This window comes from Otolemur garnettii, unplaced genomic scaffold (genome assembly GCF_000181295.1).
Source record: "Otolemur garnettii isolate 467f Iridium unplaced genomic scaffold, OtoGar3 scaffold00168, whole genome shotgun sequence".
Taxonomy (NCBI): Eukaryota; Metazoa; Chordata; class Mammalia; order Primates; family Galagidae; genus Otolemur; species Otolemur garnettii.
Genome location: NW_003852563.1, coordinates 711,700 through 729,695, shown reverse-complemented (window position 1 = coordinate 729,695; position 17,996 = coordinate 711,700). Strand labels below are relative to the sequence as shown.

The 17,996-nt window shown below is 41.7% G+C and overlaps 1 protein-coding gene across 2 annotated transcripts in view; it reads left to right on the top strand.

Moving 5' to 3' along the window:
- Positions 1-17,996, top strand: part of TGFB2 (transforming growth factor beta 2) — an 85,132-nt gene that overhangs the window by 60,753 nt on the left and 6,383 nt on the right. For both annotated transcript variants that reach the window (XM_003800136.2, XM_003800137.2), the window contains 2 exons: positions 16,801-16,933; positions 17,057-17,167. In XM_003800136.2, coding sequence (XP_003800184.1) covers positions 16,801-16,933; positions 17,057-17,167 — 244 coding nt within the window. The remainder of the gene's footprint in view (positions 1-16,800; positions 16,934-17,056; positions 17,168-17,996) is intronic.

The following is a 17,996-nucleotide window of genomic DNA, read 5'->3' as shown; positions in this document are numbered from 1 at the left end:
GGGGATTCGAACCCGCCACCTTAGGTGTACGTGGCTGGCGCCTTAGCCGGTTGAGCTATAGGCGCCGAGCCTAGATTTCTTAAGAGTGGCCTTAGAAGGCACTGAAACGCTACATAATTTTTATAAAGCGCTAGGCCATCCAGCTTCAAGGAAGCCACCACTAGCTTGACAAGGGAACTCCCTTCTCTACAGAACTTTTGACCAATTTTTCTAGTATGATCATGTGCAAGTGATAGCATTCAATATGCACCTCACCTTCCCACAGGGTTATGTCTGTACATACAATATCAGGGCAGACCCATCACAGGGGAAACAGCATTTAGAAAGCAAAACCTGTCCTCTGCTATCTCTGACATCTTCCTTTAATGCTTGGGTTTTAATGCCTATTTGAATTTACATGTAAACAGTAACCAACTTGTCAAATGTGGTGAAATCCCATTTCTAGGGATCAGTTGTAAGAACATGAGTATGTAAAATAGTGGCTAAATCCTAAGTCATTTATTTTTGGCTTTAAGCTGTGCAGTAAATATTAAAAGATTTTTCCAATTGGAGGATGATAGAGCAAAATAAGTAAGCCAAGATTTTTGGTAAAGAAGAATGAATCATCAGCTACCTTTACTGGACAATTTGCATCTCTGCAAAAGATCCTGAAGTGTATATATCCTTGCAGCTTTCCAGCGAACATTCAAGGTCGATGGCCCAGGCTAATGTTTTAAGGGATTTTAACGGTACAAAACTGGAAGATGGGGTTCCTATCATAGCAGGGAGCACAGCACTGATGGAGTTAATAAAATTCACCACCTTTCTTTCCCTAGCTCTAAACATATGCATGTGCTTGCATTTGTGTGCACGTTCACCTTCTTTCCCTCTGTCTCTCTCACACACACACACACACACACACACACACACAGTTCAGCTCTCACTTCGCATATTGCCCAAGGGGGTGTAAAATAAAAAGAGGTCAGCCAAAAAAACTGACTGTCTGTTAAATTAGACTTGCAAAAAATGCTACTGAAAATAAAAAAGTTATACTGTGCTCCTGTTGTACAGAATTTTACAGCACACAATCTCCTTAATACTGATCCTAGCCCCGGCGCCACGGTGGAGACATACGCAGCATAGTAACGCACCTAAAAAAAAAAAAGCCATGGGGTATAATAAACACTTTGTTTGCACAAGGCTATTAATATCTCAGGTTTGTCAAACCAATCAAGTGACATGCTTTCCTCACAAGGAAAATGGATTATTATCATTTACATTGGGTTATGATGTTACCCGGAGTTCATTAACCATGTGAGAAGACGGGACCCCCCCCCGCAATATATGAATAAGTAATATGAATAGCAGTCCTTCTACACTGTGCGCAAAGATATGTAATGATGATGCAACAGCCACTATTGTTCTTGTTTTCTAATGTGACTTAGTGACAATATTGATAATTAGTGCTGAAACACAGTAAGCACTGTGTTTAGGCACTGTTCATCCTGTGTGTGTGTGTGTGTGTGTGTATGGGTGCACTCTAAATGTGCTCAACCTATCTAATTGTGTTTAACGAAGGTGCTAATTTAAGTTCATTAATCAGACAAATGCCTAAAGACTGAGTTATAAACAGGTGATACTTAGTACTATGAGACATCGTCCTGCTCCTGCCCTTTCCATTTGTGCTTCTTTGATGGAGTCTATGCCTGTGGCAACAACTTGAACAGCACTCAGTAATGGGGTGCTGTTGGGAAGGCTTGGGTGGAAACTGCTCACCGGTGCTACCTCCTGGAACAGATCTCGAGTGAATAAAGAACATATCTAATTGCAATTTTTACAGGGCTTTTAAAATCATTATTGAGTCAGCTTCGTGTACCTTCTTAAAATCATCAAACGAAAGTTTGAGATCCTACAGGGCTTGCTTGACTTCTGTTCTGAAGGACTTGTCATCTTTTGCAAGGGCCTCAGCATCTGAGATCACAGGTGATTCAAATCATGGCCATTTCTGAAATCACGTGTTCTGTCAGGTCAGTGTGCGTGGATCCTAGAGTTGTCGATTCACGTCATCTGACAGTCAGAGAGGTGCTCTTGGAAGCATTTTCATTTTCAGCGTGGGGGGGAGGGAGACTGGTAAGTAGTTCCTAATAGTGGTTGTTTGACATGAGTTGGAGTGGGTGTAGAGGGCCTGGCTATGGAATCTTGGAACTTTTTGGTTGGTGTTTCTGCCACGATGGTTGCTTTACTGGGTTAGTCTGCACTATTCATCCCTATGAGGACGCTGTGAGGAGGTACTGTCATTATCCTTATTTTACAAATGAGGAAAGGGGACCGTAATGACATTATAACTTGACCAGGTTATGAATCTAGGAAGAGGAAGAGTCAGGATTTGAATCCAGGCAGCCTGGTCCCAGGGTCCATGTTCGTGACCATGTTATTATGTTAAAGGACGCAGACTTTGGAGTTGAGTTGGGTTCAAGGTACGGCTTTGTCCTTTTAGGGAGTCTAGGGACGTCATGTCACTGAAGCTATTTCCACACTAGTAAAATGCAGTTCAAAGCATCTACTCGGAAAAGATTTTGTCAGGTGCAGAGATTAGACATGGAAACTCCTCATATAGTGTCTGTCTCCTCAACAGTTACTATTTTTATTATCATAGTTTCCAAAGTATTGAGTTAGGACTTCTATGAGAAACAATCTCTTCAATTTAGGACCTGCTCAAAATCTCTTCATAATGCAAGCTCCTCCTAAGCCTTATTGCCAGAGGGTCTGGGTTCTCAGTTGCTGGGCCAGGAGTTTGTGTCCTGACCTCCTCCAAGAATGTTTTCCTCTACTCTGCTTGTAGTGGTCTCAAGGTGCAGCCAGTCAGCCCTGGGTTCACCTTCTACTTTTCTTACTTGTTGGCTTTCTGGTCTCACAAATCGCTGCTCTTTTTGAGCCTCAGTTTGTCATCACAGAATGAATGGGATAACAACTCTTATCTAATGAGTGTGTGGGGAGGACATGTATGTTAAATTTCTGGCGCATCAGATGCAGAAAGAGTGGATTATTGTCTGGACTCGTCTGGTTTTCTTGTCATCTGGAACATGGTTCGTATTTTCCCTAGAGCTGGCTTGTGATCATGAAACCACTCCATGAGGTGTCAGTCTTCTCTGGTTGGACAAGGTCTGCCCGGTTTCCTGCTGTCACTGGGACCGAGCAGGGGAGTGAGGCAGCCTTTGTTTTGTTGCTGTGTGTTTGCTTTATCAAGGGGCTAAGGACAGCAGTGGTGGGCTGAGGGCTGCAATGGGAGTATCTTTTTATTTCATCCCTGACCCATTACTCTCTCCCTGCTCCATCATCACACAGGTGGTCTTGACATATGCTTCCTGAGTTGATGTTTTGTTTTGAAGACAGGGTCTCACCCTGTCACCCATGCTAGAGAGTACAGTGGCATCATTAGAGCTCACTGCAACCTCAAGCAATCTTCCTGCCTCAGCCTCCCGAGTAGCTGGGACTATAGGCTCACACCACCACACCCAGCTATTTTTTCTATTTTTAGTAGAGACGTGAATCTTATTGTTTCTCAGACTCGTCTCGAGAACTCCTGACCTCATGCAGTCCTGATCCTCCTTCCTGAGTCCCAGAGTGTTAGGATTATAGGCATGAGCCACCATGCTTGGCCTTGAATTGATTTTTAATAAGATTTTTTATATTGTAACTGTTCAATATTCCTCCTCTTCTGTAGCCTCCACCAGAGCATAAACTGTTTCAAGAGAGGATGTATGTTTATTTCCCAATGCCATCACTGCTGAGAATACTTTTTTGGAATTCCTTTTTTAAAACTGTGTTTAGAGCCTATCATTTGTACTTCAGAACTCCTTCCATGGGGACGGATCCAGATTTGTAAAAGGTAGTGTTTACTTTTAAAAACTGTCAGACTTCTACCAAAGAGGAAAATAAGTAATTTAGTTGACTTTTCTAGTTTTTATGAGACATCAAAAACCACCCACCCACATGTCTGCTGCTACTATCCTCATCCACGAGGTTGTTATCTCTTGCTCAGGCTCTGGCAATGGCTTCCTGGCTGGTCTCCCTGTTCTTACCCTGGTCTCCTTAGGGGATGTTTGCAACAGAGCATGAGGTGTTGGTTAGCCCAGAATGCCCTGTTTAAACCCTAACCTCATCCTTCTGGAGCTGCAGTCCTCATCCTAAGTAGGAGCTGTGGTCCTCACTGTGCCTTAGAAGGGTGGCTCCGACCTGTTCCTCAAGTGCCCACCCCTCAGCCATAACTTGGACCTCTCATATGTGGCTCCCCCCTGCTGACTCTTTGTTGTTCCTCAAACTCTTTGCACTCTCTCCCTCTTGAGGCTTGGGGCCGCTATTCCCACCACCCATGACGGTCTTCCCTCCTCCCGCAATGCTCTTCCCTCTACCTACGATGCTCTTCCCAGCTGTCCACGTGGCTTGACTCCCTCCATTTCTTTAGGTCTTTTTTCAGATGTCACCTCCTCCTGGGCAGCCTGTTTAACATCTCAGGGTCCCTCCCCCCAGTGTCTACTGCACTTTCATCCTTGACACTCCTCGTTATCTGATGCACTTGACCTACTCCATCTTTGTGCCATTTATGACCTTATCTCTACCTCTAGACCTCCGGGGACAGTGCCTGGTGCATAGGGGGTGCTCAGTAAATGCTTCTGAGTGAATTGAAGAAGAATTTCAAAATAATATTCAAGTGCAAAGAACACTGTTTAAAAAATATGTAACTTCACAAGGGGATTGCTTTGAGAAATCTCACCCGTTTATTTGGATTTGTAAATGCTGCTCCATTTGTTTTAAAGATATCTATCTAAATATTTATGAAGAAAGATATATATATATATATATATACACACACACATATATATATATATCCATTCATCTTCATTTCCTGTGATTTATTCACAGCTTATTCTGGTGAAGTAGATACTAACCATATAGGTAAAAGAAATACATAATGTTAAGTAATAAATTAATGAAACTGATATTGTTGGGGAACCCCTAAACTTTTTGTTTATAGAAAAACCAGGCTCATTGCTTTATTATTTCATTTATTTAGACTCATTACTTTATAGTCATATGTTGTAAATTAAAATGCTCAGCTGAATATAAGTAGGGTCTTAAATTATGGTATAGGTCAGGGGTCCTCAAACTTTTTAAACAGGAGCCAGTTCACTATCCCTCAGACCGTTGGAGGGCTGGACTGCAGGCCTCAGGATGAGTCGGCTGCTAAGCAGGACAGGCAGCAGCAGCAAAAACACCCGGCAGACCAGATAAATGTCCTCAGTGGGCTGCATGTGGCCTGTGGGCTGTAATTTGAGGATGCCTGGTATAGGCCTTCTGTGTTGTAGGTGGCAGGAGGCAGGAAAGGAGTATTAGAGGTATGGTCCCCAAAGATACATGAGTTAGTATCAGGGCAGAGCAGAATTGGAAGAGGGAGGTCAAATAAGAAAATCCAAAGATATGACCCCAGAGAGTTCACAGTTGTGGAGAGACTTTTTCCCTCCATGGGGTGGGGGAAACAGCTAGATGATCGTCAAGAGCCATAGTAGCAGGTTGTGCGGTACAGCCTCAGGGACCGACGAGATTCACCCCAGATGAAGATGGTATGGTCTTTCCCTCCATGGTGGGAAACAGCTGGGTGATCATCAAGATCCATGGTAGCAGGCTGTGTGGTACAGCCCCCAGGAGTGAAGACAGTATGGTCTTGACTGTGTCTTCCTTCATTCTGCTATTAAATGTTACACTGCACCTATCTCTTTCCTGGCCTGAACTAATGTAGTCTGGTTGAATCCTCTTCTCTGTCATATGATTTATGCCTAGTGGTTTCTTGAATGCTCTTGACTGCAGCATCTGCAGGACTTCCTGTTCACACAAAGGACCCCTTTATCCCTCAGACCTGTGGAGATGAATATACTTGTTTATGCACATGTGCAGCCAGCACAAAGGTCCGTCTGTAGAAGGAGACAATGGAGACTTACAAGGTGTTTTCATCACAGAGAGACTGTCCCTGTGTGTGTGTGTGCACATGTGCACGTGTGTAGCTTGAAGACATACCAAGCGACATGTCCGTAAAGGTCCCTGAAGGTCTGTGTGTGCCAAGCTTGTTCATAATTGTGCATGGGTTTGTGCAATGCAGGCACACGTCCGTGTGCACTGCTGCTCCGTACTGTAAAAAGAGAGTTAATATAGTGGCACAATAATGAATCTGTCTGAGCTCAAAGAGCTCGTGTGTTTCTCTCTTCTGAGGCTGATGTGTATTCCATGGGCGCCAACTCTGCAGGCTCTTGGAGGCTCTCGCCAGGTATACAAGACTCACAAGCTCTTAGAAAGATGCAATTACAAAGGAGCCACAGCAATTACAGGACATGGTGATGGCAGAAACAAGATAAGTGCAGGGTCTGGTGAGCCGCTTCTGAAGGGTAATCATGCAGCGTGTAGGTTTGTTAGGCACCCCTGAAGGGGCCCAGCGGGGTGGAGGAGGAGGTGCAGTCACACAGGAGAGAGAACTCCATGTGTGCTGCGGTGAGCTAAAGGCCACTGGACCCGGCTCCGGTCCCTGTAATGCTCCATTTGCTACTGCTTGGCACTTCTCTGTCTTCCTTGTTCTCTCTCCTCGTTTGCATCTCCAGAATGAAATATACTAAGTCGAAAGTTTGTAAAAGATGGTATCAAATTACTCGCCGTTTCTGATGAGTTTTCTGGCCTTTGTGTGGGTCAGACCTTTGGCGGGTTTGTGGGTGTGTATACAGTTCTGAGAAGCAGGTTTTATCTGTCACTATAAAGGACTTACTGTTTGGGGGCTTATTTGTCACCTGATTGAGTGTGTCTTTCTGATAAAGTCTGTCAGCTAATAAGGATTTACCAGGCAGAGATTGTGTATTGTGTAAGTTACTGTGGAGAAGACTGGGGTGGGGGTCCGGGAGTAACAGGAAAGAGAAAGAACATTCTTTGCTTTGAAGGACCTCCTGGTTAGTTTCAGCGTTTAGAAGATGCTCGACGCAGTGTACTTGGTGAATCCCGACTGTAAGGAGCTGAATCGTGTTATAATCCCCAGCACCTCAGGAGACCTTATTTCGAAATAGGGTCGTTGCAGATGTAATTAGTTAAGATGAAGTCATACCGGAGGGGCGTGGGTCCCTATTTCAATAGGACTGGTGTCCCCATAAGAAGACAGATATGTGAAGGGAAAACACACAGGGACTGTGCCCTGTGACAACCGCAGGAACTGAAATTATGCAGGTGTACTCTGGAGACAAGGAGGATGACTGCCCCCAGACCACTGGAAGCCAGAAAAGGCAAGGAAGGATCCTCCACAAAAGCTTCAGGGAGAACCTGGTCCAGCCAACACTGATTCCAGAAGTCCAGCTTACAGATCAGTAAGACAATATATTCGTGTTGTTTTAAGCCATCCAATTTACGGTCCTTTATTACTACAGTTCTAGGAAACCAATACACCTGTCAACTCTCCCTAAACCCAAGTTCACAGTTTAGAAACAACTAAACTTTCTTGTTTGTTCTCCTTTCTGCCAAGCCAGCACACCCCTATTACCTGGCCTGTGTTCTCCTAACCCCTAGTATCCTTTCCAGTTTCTCAGATGTTGATAGATACCTTTTTACACTTTCCTTTCTTCAGGAAACCTTCCCTTTGGGCTAGGGGAGAAGTCCTTGCTGTGTCACCTCAATGTGCCCTGTGAACACATCATTTGAAGTTGTTGTTGAGCTGTCTGTATTCCCTAACTATATAAAGACCTTCTTTAAGAATAGGACCCATCTTATTGTCCTGGGGTATAAGTGTAATGCTTTGCACCAGCCATTGTTCATGTTTGTTGAACTGAGCTGGAGGAGCAAGCTATAAAATGAATTCCAACAAATGAATAAATGAGGAGCCAGCTGCATACAAGATGCTCAGCAATTATTCAATGAGTGCATGAATGACTAGCCCCGTCAACTGATCATATCAGACATTTCAATACCACTGGTTATTAGTATTGTTATTTTTTGGCATGAAGGGTAGAAGGCTCTTCCAAAGTCCATGAAAGCCTTCCAGAGTTGTGAATGTTGGAGTGTATTGGAGTTCCTCGTGTGGATAAGCCAAGAAATGCTTTCAGGAGTGTCCTCTGTGTTCTGTGTGCCTATCTGCCTGAGAGCAAAAGAGCAGTATTATTAAGAGTTCAGTCAGAGAGTCAGATTCCTCCCAGATCAATTAGCGACGATGTATTCCTTAAGCCACCAGTGTCATCAAACTAGAACACAGATTTTGTGGAGATTTAGATAAGTTTATGTTTCCCCGTATCTTTTAGAAGCTTAATATCCTCTGGGAGGGAGGAGACATTTACACGCATCTGGGGATCCCTTGCACCTGTGGTATTAAATGCTCAGCATACAGGTAATTGCATGGGAACTAGGCAAGGAAGTCCAACTTGAGAGTGAGAGTAAGCACTTCGTTGAAAAGCCCGACTTCAAGTTGGGATTTGAAGACTGGGAGGGTTTTGTTTGTTGGTTTTGCTCATTTATCTCAGGTAAAAGTTAGAGGAAAGGGAAGGCGTCTGACAGAGCTGCGAATCTAAAGACAGAGTGTGGAGCACAGAATCCATTTTAACAGATACCATTTAGACTGAGCTTCCAAGGATGAAGGGCGAGTCTAGGATGATAGCTGGTAGCAAATTGTGTCTTACATATCAAACTAAAAAAATCTACGGTCTATTGACTAGGCGTGAGAAAGCTCTGAAAGTTTTTGACCAGTTAAGAAACATAATTATAATAATAATTCACATGTATTGAATATCAGGCAAGGTAATTGGTGCTTGGCCTCCTCTGTGACACTTAGTACTCGCCTCCAGCAAACAAGGTCGGTTATATTCTCCCCTTTCATAAATGAGAAAATCACAGATTCAGTAAGCAGTAGTTGGGGCTTATCTGACTCCAGAGCCTCTGAGCATTTTACTGTACTAATGATTTTCAAAGGTACTTGGCACAACCCTATGGCCTCTTCAAAGTAGCCTCGGTGACCCCTGAAGAAATGGAATGGAGTGTCAGTTGGCCCACATGGTCAGGACTCCTGCCCTGAACTGGGACCTCCGAGCTCACTTGACCTGGTGAAATTCTGTTTTTCTGCTGTATACAGCATACCACATTGAAAAAATGGCCGACCAGGAAGGAAGGAAGGATTTAGCAACAAGTGCTGGTTTTGTCCCTGTGATATTTCACATTGTTACCACCAAGGGGATGCAGACAGTGGAGACGCTGCTGCTGGCACTGGGTGGCTTGGAAAAGTAGCTTCTACTTTGGATACAAACTTAAGATTCAAAGCAATTCCAAAAGGCTAAAACCTGGGTCAAATAATAAAGTTCAGTATAACAGATACACATGTGTGTAATTTGCATGGATGTCAAAAAATGAATTCTGTAGATACAGACCACAACAGTGTTTCTCAGAGTGCTCCCTGGTCAGCAGTGTCTGCATCACCTGGGAACAGTTAGAAATACGAATTCTCGGGCCTCAACCTCATTCTCTGAAATCAGAATCTCAGGCAGTCGGTGCCCATGAGCCCTGCAGAGGTTTCTGATGCAGGCTAACATTGGAGATCACTGGGCTAGAAAGACAGCCCCCCTTCTTGCTTTCCTTTATTTCTTTTTAGTCCACATTTTTTCCAGAAAGGATTTGGGGTGGAAAATCTGACTTAACAGTATTTTGTGTATAAGAACAAAGGTTTTATTTTATTAAAAATTTACTAGGACTCAATGGTGTGATGTGGCTGCTGCCCAAAGTAGTTTGCATTAAAAATCATGAACAGAACAAGGGGAGCAGTAGCTACGTCCCTGGCCACATTCACCGTATTCTGTATATGTAGGTCACTATGAAAGTTTTGAGACAGGCTGTATTATGATCTGCTATTTCACTTCCAAGAAACATAGCAGCAGCCTCTTTTCTGAATTGCCGCTGGTGCAGATTTCACCTTGCTTGTCTTATCAGTGTTTCTGGCAGACTTTCGTTTGTTTCCATCTATGCAGATTTTACATTTCTTGTTTTCCGTGTATCTCAGAACTATCATAGTGGCCCATGTAGCCTCCTTACTCTGCTAGATCATCTCTGGACTTTGTTGAGGAACTAATTTTAAGAGGGACATTGAAAAGGGGCTTGACAAGGACGGTGAAGCACCTTGAACCTTATCCCGAAGGGAACATTTAACAGAAGCCTCCTCTTGTGACTGGGGCCTGACACCGAGAAGAAAGAGAATTTTACCTCTTGCTTCAGGAGAGCAATATTGGAAAGCCTTCTCTAGCGGTCTCCAGAGGGCAAGAAGATAGTCCCGGCTCTTCCTGGAGGGCTTTGGTACCACATCTAAGTACTTCAGGCTTCTTTTCATTGAGCCACAGAATGGAGATGCTCAAGGCCATAATGTTCACTCCAAAGAGTTTTTGTGAAGACTAAAGAACATGGAGAAATGTTTAAATATTTGAAAAACTACAGTGATTGCATAAATATGAGGCAATGGTACTGTTAAATAAGACCATTGACGGACATTTTAAATCCAAGATAAAGACAAATCCAAACAATATGAATTGTCCAAAAGTGAGATGACCTTTCTCATAAAGTAGTGGCTGTACTTTAGATGAAGAGGTATTAGATTATGAACTGCACTGGGTTGAAGCAGATGGCCTCCAAGTGCCTTTCCAAGGCTAGAATTTCAAAATACTTAATGATGCAGGATCAGGCAGATCTGAGGGAATCACGCTGGTTGCCAGCAGAGTGACTGTTTCATTGAGTATTTCTTAGTCACCCCTTGCACATCCCTGCAAGCACCTAAAACATTTAAATACAGGTAAACATCAAATACAAGTAAAGCAGTGAAAGCATTCAAAGCATTTAAAAACTAGATGGGCCCACCTGAGTTAACCTAGTGTCAGGTTTTCTCTAGAGGCCTATAGTTAAAAAGTCTCTTGCCACTAGAGGTCTGATCGAATTGGTCCCTTGGTTCTTTTGTAGGTTTCTTGATGTCTGAATATGGAAAGTAACACTGAATTGTCAATACTTTCTTCTAGTTCTCGGCAGCATCTCATAGGCGTGTAAGCAATGTCATCCTTAGTGTCCAAGCCAAATCTGGAGTTGATTGACAACCTTATTCTTTCAGGATTTTTCTCTGGCTATAATTTTGCATGTGGACTTCCACTTTCTTCCCACCCCTGCCCCCCAACCCAGCTCAAACTATTGGGTAACATCAGTGACTTTCACCTTCATCCTCTCCCTGGTTGGCTGCTTTCCAGTGGTGGAGAAATGAATGGATGCCTTTGTGCAGGGAGTTTTGTAATTCAGTAAAGAGCTTAGAGTCTTGCTAAAAGCAATATGTGGGTTTTTTGCACGTATTATGTATAATGTGTATATATCAGTAATGTAATGAAGGTGGTATCCAAACATCATTGTGGGTGGCAGTTAAGCCAGAGACATCGAAGTCTCATTTTCAATGCATTAGACGCCTTCCTTTCTAATTCAGTCAGGAGCAGTTTTCAGTCAGTTATTTAAAGAAAAAAAGTCAGTTAAAGCAGGGGATTGTAAAAAAGCTAAGAACGCAAGAGAAAGAGAAAGGAAAACCTTAAATTATTTTTAACTTAAAACAAACACACACATATGTGAGTATGTATGTATACACACACACACACACACACACACACGCATACATACACACACAAATTCGCATGCTGAGACTGAGTTCTTCATGGATGGCCAAGGACTCTTTTTAATGACATGACTTTCTCAGTTGCTAACCCACATCATATTTCTTGCATAAGCCACAGACAGACATCACCTGTGATTTCTGTCGAGGGTCAGGGGTCCCGGTTCCCCATACCCCGTTGACCTGGTTCGATTACTTGGCTGAGCCAGAAAGTTCAACTGAGGCACGGAGGTCATTGAAAGCAGAAAAGAATGGAAACAGAAAATTAAAACCAGAGCAGCACAAACAGCGTGAGTGGAGAGCAAAAGTGACCTGCCCAGATTTCAGTGCGACAAAGAGAAATTTCATTTAAGAACAAAGGGAAAGTTTCTTGCTTTTCTAATTCTTTCCTATCTGATAATTCTCCAGGAATTATTGCTCTTTTGTATTGGTCATCGATTATTGTCTTTTTCTAATGGTCATTGGTACCTAGGTTACCTCATGCCCTCGTTCTTCTGGAGACCAGGCTTCCCTCCTGTCCCCCTGGAGGCCCCTTTCTCTGTGTCCCTTCTCAATTTCTAATTCTTACTTTCTTTGTAGTAGGGAGAAAAATGTAAGGACAATTGCTGAGCAACCAGACTGCAGGATCCTTCTAGATTTTTATCGTATTAGTTTTTATAGCTACCTATCACATCTAAACTTTGAAAAAGAAAATTTACTGTGGTAAAATATACACATAAAAATTACCTTTTAACTATTGTTCAAGTATCCAACTCAAGGGCATTAAATATGTTCGTGATATTGTATAGTCATCACCACTATTCATTTCCAAGACATTTTTTTTTTTTACCCCAAACAGAAACTCTGTACCCATTAAACTCTAACTCCTCATTACTCTCTGAAGTCTCCGGTAACCTCTATTCTGCTTTCTATGAATTTGCCTATTCTGGGTACTACATGTATGTGGAATCATACAATGTTTGTCCTTTTGTCCCTGGCTTCGAAGTTCATCCATGTTGTAGCATGTATCAGAATTTTATTCCTTTTTATGTCTGAATAATATTCCACCTGTGAAGATATTTCATTTTTTTGTGCATTCATCTGTTGATGGGCACAGGCTTCTTCCACTTTTTGGCTGTTCTGAATAATGTTGCCGCTAACCTTAGTGGACAAGTGTCTGTTTGAGTCTCCACTTTCAGTTTTTTTGAGGTATAGACCTAGGATTGGAATTTCTGGATTATATGGTAATTTTATGTTTATCTTTTGAAGACCTGCCAAACCGTTTTCCAAAAAACTCTCTTCCTTACAGCAACTCCATCTTTCACGAAGACTTTGCAAGACATTCATCTTGATTTTCATAGAAGAATCATTTCTCTTTACTTTTGTCCCTATACATTCATGAGTTTCTATACCATTTAAATAACTTATATAATTACAGCAACAAGTATAAATGTCATGAAAACATTTTAAACTGTGTACAATTGATATTTGCTAAGCATACAACTCAACTGGGAAGACCAGAAGTGCTTGGAGATAAACATTCTGGCAAGGATTCCTCATGTGCTGTGGGCATCAGCTAAGATACTGAGCACAGAATGAGCAGAGAATCCTGGTTAATCTGACTGGTAAAATGGAGCCCTGTGAAGAGACCTTCTATTGTCAACTAAATTATCTTTGTCATAATAAGATGTATAAAGAACTTTAGGAGCAAATGACTGGATCTAAAATAAGCCAACAGCTGCTTATCCATGACTGTTAACATTTAGCACCCTATTGTTTAGAGACTGGAGGAAGACAGACAGCAAAGGCTAAAATAGAACGGGAAGTTGACTGATCTGATCAAAATAAACTGGTGAATTTAAGAAAGCACTAATGGACACTTGTAGCAGGTTGATTTCTCAGGCCTTCTCTTATGGTTCAGCTTCGTGTGGGTGAGAAATGAGAGATAGGGAAGAGGAAGGCTGTGTCTATTCTTAGGAAGAAGATACCTTTCTGTTAAGATTCAAGACTTCGAGTCATGATTAGAGGGTTTCTAGACAGTTTTGAAGTGAAATCACGATGCAGTAGGAGGAATACTTTTATATCACATCATTCATCCTTGCTAGTGACCTAAGTGATTGAAGGTTTGGGAAATCACCCCCCTAAGTATAGTCTAAGGAACCGGGTTTATTTAGCTTAGAGAGAGCAAGTAAGCACGCTGAGGGGGCCTTAATAATAGCCTCCAAGAATATGAGGGATGTTCTCTGAGTGATGAAAAGCAGCTGTTTCCTGTTTCCAGTAAGGACTGGGTAAGAAGAATGGAGTTAAATTGCAACAAGTGTGTTTAAGAACTCTTTGACCATGACGTTTGAGACAATAAAACCACAAGACCAAAGTCACTTCTGTATTTCAGAATTATGTAGCTAACTAACTGTCTTTATTAAGTGGTTGTAGGTGGCCTGTTATTAAACTGGTAAAAATCTCCAGAAGACCTTTCACCCAAGTGGGAGTACGAAGTCCATTGTCTGAGCCTACCAGTGCTCTGTGGTTGAGAAAGCCCTTATCTCTAAGTCATTTAGGAAAAAGGGGAAAAGCTTCAGAATCTCTTTGCCTCCTTTTGGCCTCTATTTAAAGAAAGATAATCTAGACTTACTCCTTTTCTATAAGGTGGAGAATGTCCATAGATTTGATTGTGTTTTTCTTGCCCATTTGATTAATATGGTCATGATTTCTTAAAGAAAATTCTGTGTCTTCAGTGAGACTGAATATATATACCTATATGTGTGTATATAGATATCATAGACATTTGCTGTATGAGCTGCCTATATCATATATAATTAACTCAACAATGAAACTGATGTTTCATCGATGTTTCATAAAACTGGGCGGCACCTGTGGTTCAAAGGAGTAGGGCGCCGGCTGTAGCAGGTTCAAACCCAGCCCCGGTCAAAAATTGCAATAATAAATAAATAAATAAAATAAACTGATGTTTCATTGTAGGTAGTGTGTCTAAGTGTTAGCTGTATGAAGATGAGTAGGACACATGCCACGCTAAGGGGGAGCACAGCTAATCTGCAGAGCATTATGTAATACGGCATCACTATGGAAGATCAGGGGAAGAACTGAAGGACAGAAGAATGAATACCATGTATCTTATTAATTTTTAGCCAATGAGGCAAGATGGAAATGCCTGAAAACCTCTTCTCAACCATTGTTTTATCCTTGTTATCCCACATTAGGGTAATTATGCCATTTATTCTGAATTGGATAAGTGGTGTCTGTTTTGTCCAACTGGGAGTATTTGCAAGGCAAGAGTTGACTCCCAGAGGCTTGACTGCTGTTAAGCTCTATCTTGAAAGTTACAGCCTTATGTCAGCATTCATTGTATGTACATTCCACCATGTTATATTTTCATCTTGTACCAATATTGGTTTTAATCTTATTTAAAAATCTTTGCTGCTATCGTTGAATTATTTTCTGCCATCTGGAAAGGGTTAAGGGTCCAATTCTGAGTCCCACAACTTTGTTGGCTTTCAGAAATCCAGCACTGAAGTGGGAAGGTGACTTGGGATTGCTCTGAATCTCCTCTCCACGCTTGTTCACCGTGAGACATGGGGAAAGTTACTTAATCTCCCTGAGTTTCCTTGATCTAGCTACAGGAATATTTTTAGGATTAAATTAAATAATGTATGGCTTTCCCAGAACCCAGTGTGCTCAACCCTCAAGTCCTGTCTGTTTGCTTTCGTTATTCACAGGGAGCATTTCTTGCCTCTGATGCAATCACCATTACCTTCACAGTCTCTTCTTTTAGTGCGGCGCCATGAACCACTGGAGCAGCTCTGTACAACAGCATTCGTCTAAAATTCATGAGGACACCCAAGAGTCCAATTATATGAATCTCTTCCCTTTTCTGTACTTAATCCAGAGAAACAGTCTACTGTAATAACAATATTTCAGGAAGTGTTTATTGCCAAATTACCTGAAACAAATCATGTGCACATGGAGGGAAAATGCCTTTTAAAATCAATGAGAAGATGATGCATGTTTGTTTTATAAGCTTTAAAGGAAAGTAGTTAATGCATCATCTAGAAAGCCAAGTAATTATTTAATAGGCATTGATTCAGTTCATTGCTGTGCTCTGAAATGATAACAAATTGAAGACATGATCTCTGACCTGGGGAAGTTTGTGAACTTGTTGGAGAGACCAAATTCATACATATAAAATGACCACAAAACAGTTAGTCTTACTATCAGGAAAGGCAGCATAAACTGACAAGGCTTTAGCCCCACGTCCTGAGGGAAGGCAGGATTCAGGGTTTACGTAGGGATTTACTGTAGTGCTAGGAGCCTCAGGATTATGGTTTGGTTCATAAGACACTATTGTCTCAAAATATGATTTTTTAAAAGCTACCCAATGTGTTCATTTCCTATAGAAATGCAAGAACATACTGCAGTTGCTCCTTATTTGAAATAAATGCGTCTTTCTAAAGCCTCAGTGTCTAGGCTGAGAGGCTTTGAGACAGTCCTCTAGCCACCATGCCAGATTATTCCTGCCCAAATTCATCTTCAGTCTGCAGGATATAGACTATCTTTATAAATCATAACAAGTCCCATCAACAGTAAAAATCCTAAGTCACCTCAAAAGCTGAGGCATGACACATATTTAAATGCCAGTGGATTTAAGAACCAAGGTTAGGACCATTCTGTCTTTATTCGAAGGAGATTTATAATTCAGAGCCTTGGAGGGGGAGCATGGTCCTCTGAATTGGGCCTCTCCTCCTGTCCATCCCTGTACCCCAGCTCCCCAAATTAAGTAAGTAGAGAGGCAGAATAACAAAGCCATTAACTTAATAGCCTAGAATTTATAGCTGAAATCTTGCAAGCTTATGTCAGCAAAGTAAAATAACTACTGTCACTTTCTTTTAGACGCTTGGCTTTATGGTTCCCGTCACCTTTATCATAACACGGAGCTGATTTAGTAGCTCTATTTTCCACAGCAAGTGGCCTGCTGTTATGTTTTTAAGCATGTGGCCGTGCTATTGAGACAACAATGCATGGATAGACTACAGTGGAGCTAAATTTAGATAATGAATAGGAATACTGTTCAAGGTTTGGGGTTAGTCATGCTGTCAGGGTGCCAACTGAGCTTTTTCTCTTACCCTTTCCCCGTCTAGATTCTCAAATCCAAAGATTTAACGTCTCCAACTCAGCGCTACATAGACAGCAAAGTCGTGAAAACGCGAGCAGAGGGCGAGTGGCTGTCCTTTGATGTGACTGATGCTGTCCACGAATGGCTTCACCATAAAGGTTACAAACCACGCTCTCTTTTCCTCCCCGGTTGTTCAGTAGCCTTAAGTTATTGTAAATTGATTGCAGACTTAAGGGTATAGATACACGTACAAATGACGTCCTTGATTTAATGTTTTCCAGACAGGAACCTGGGATTTAAGATAAGTTTACATTGTCCCTGCTGTACTTTTGTACCATCAAATAATTACATCATTCCAAATAAAAGCGAAGAATTAGAAGCAAGATTTGCAGGTAACTGAAACGTGATTGATCATCTGAGATGGGGGAGGGAAGGGCCTATGTTGATAATCGCATGGAGGATTAAATCAATTTGCATGTGAAAATGAGATTGTTTGGTGAGGCCTGAGGAGTTTCATTTGTTTGAACAGTGATATGATTGGAAAAGGTGTACGAAGGGGAAAAAAGGATTGAAAGAAGGGAGATAGAGTCCCACTTTATATATACGATCAGATGCCCAGAAACGATGCTGTCAGTACTGACTGACTCACTAACCCTCCAAACCATTAAATGGTCAGTGGAGATGTATATTGTTCATTTTTGCAAACCAACTTTCTTCCTACACTGAGATAGAAGAAAACAGTGTGCATTAAAGGAAATCCAGTGATAATCCCCAAGCCAGATGGCAGCAACCAAAAACAATATTTAGTTCCATGGCTTCCATAATTAGCCTTCCATTTTTAGAGCATTCCACCTTTTCTAGCCCGTACTCACTATCTCAAGTGCCTTCCTTCTCAGACGTTTATGATCCAGGGTATCCCAAAGTTGCCATAAATGGAAAGAATTAACAAACTCATATTTCGTATTCTGTTATATGTTTACATTTAATGTATCAACATATAGAGAAATAAATACTTTATAAATATTTTGTAAAATTTTGTGACGGCTATTTTGTAAATCAAGGTACATTTAGCTACAGTTTCCCATTTTTCTCTATGAAGATATATATGGCAAACTTTAGGACACCCTGTCATTTATAAACACATTTAAAAAGTTTCAATTTTCCCCATACACACCTTTAAGTGAATTAGCCAAAAGTCAGGGAGAATGAAGAGGTGCCAAG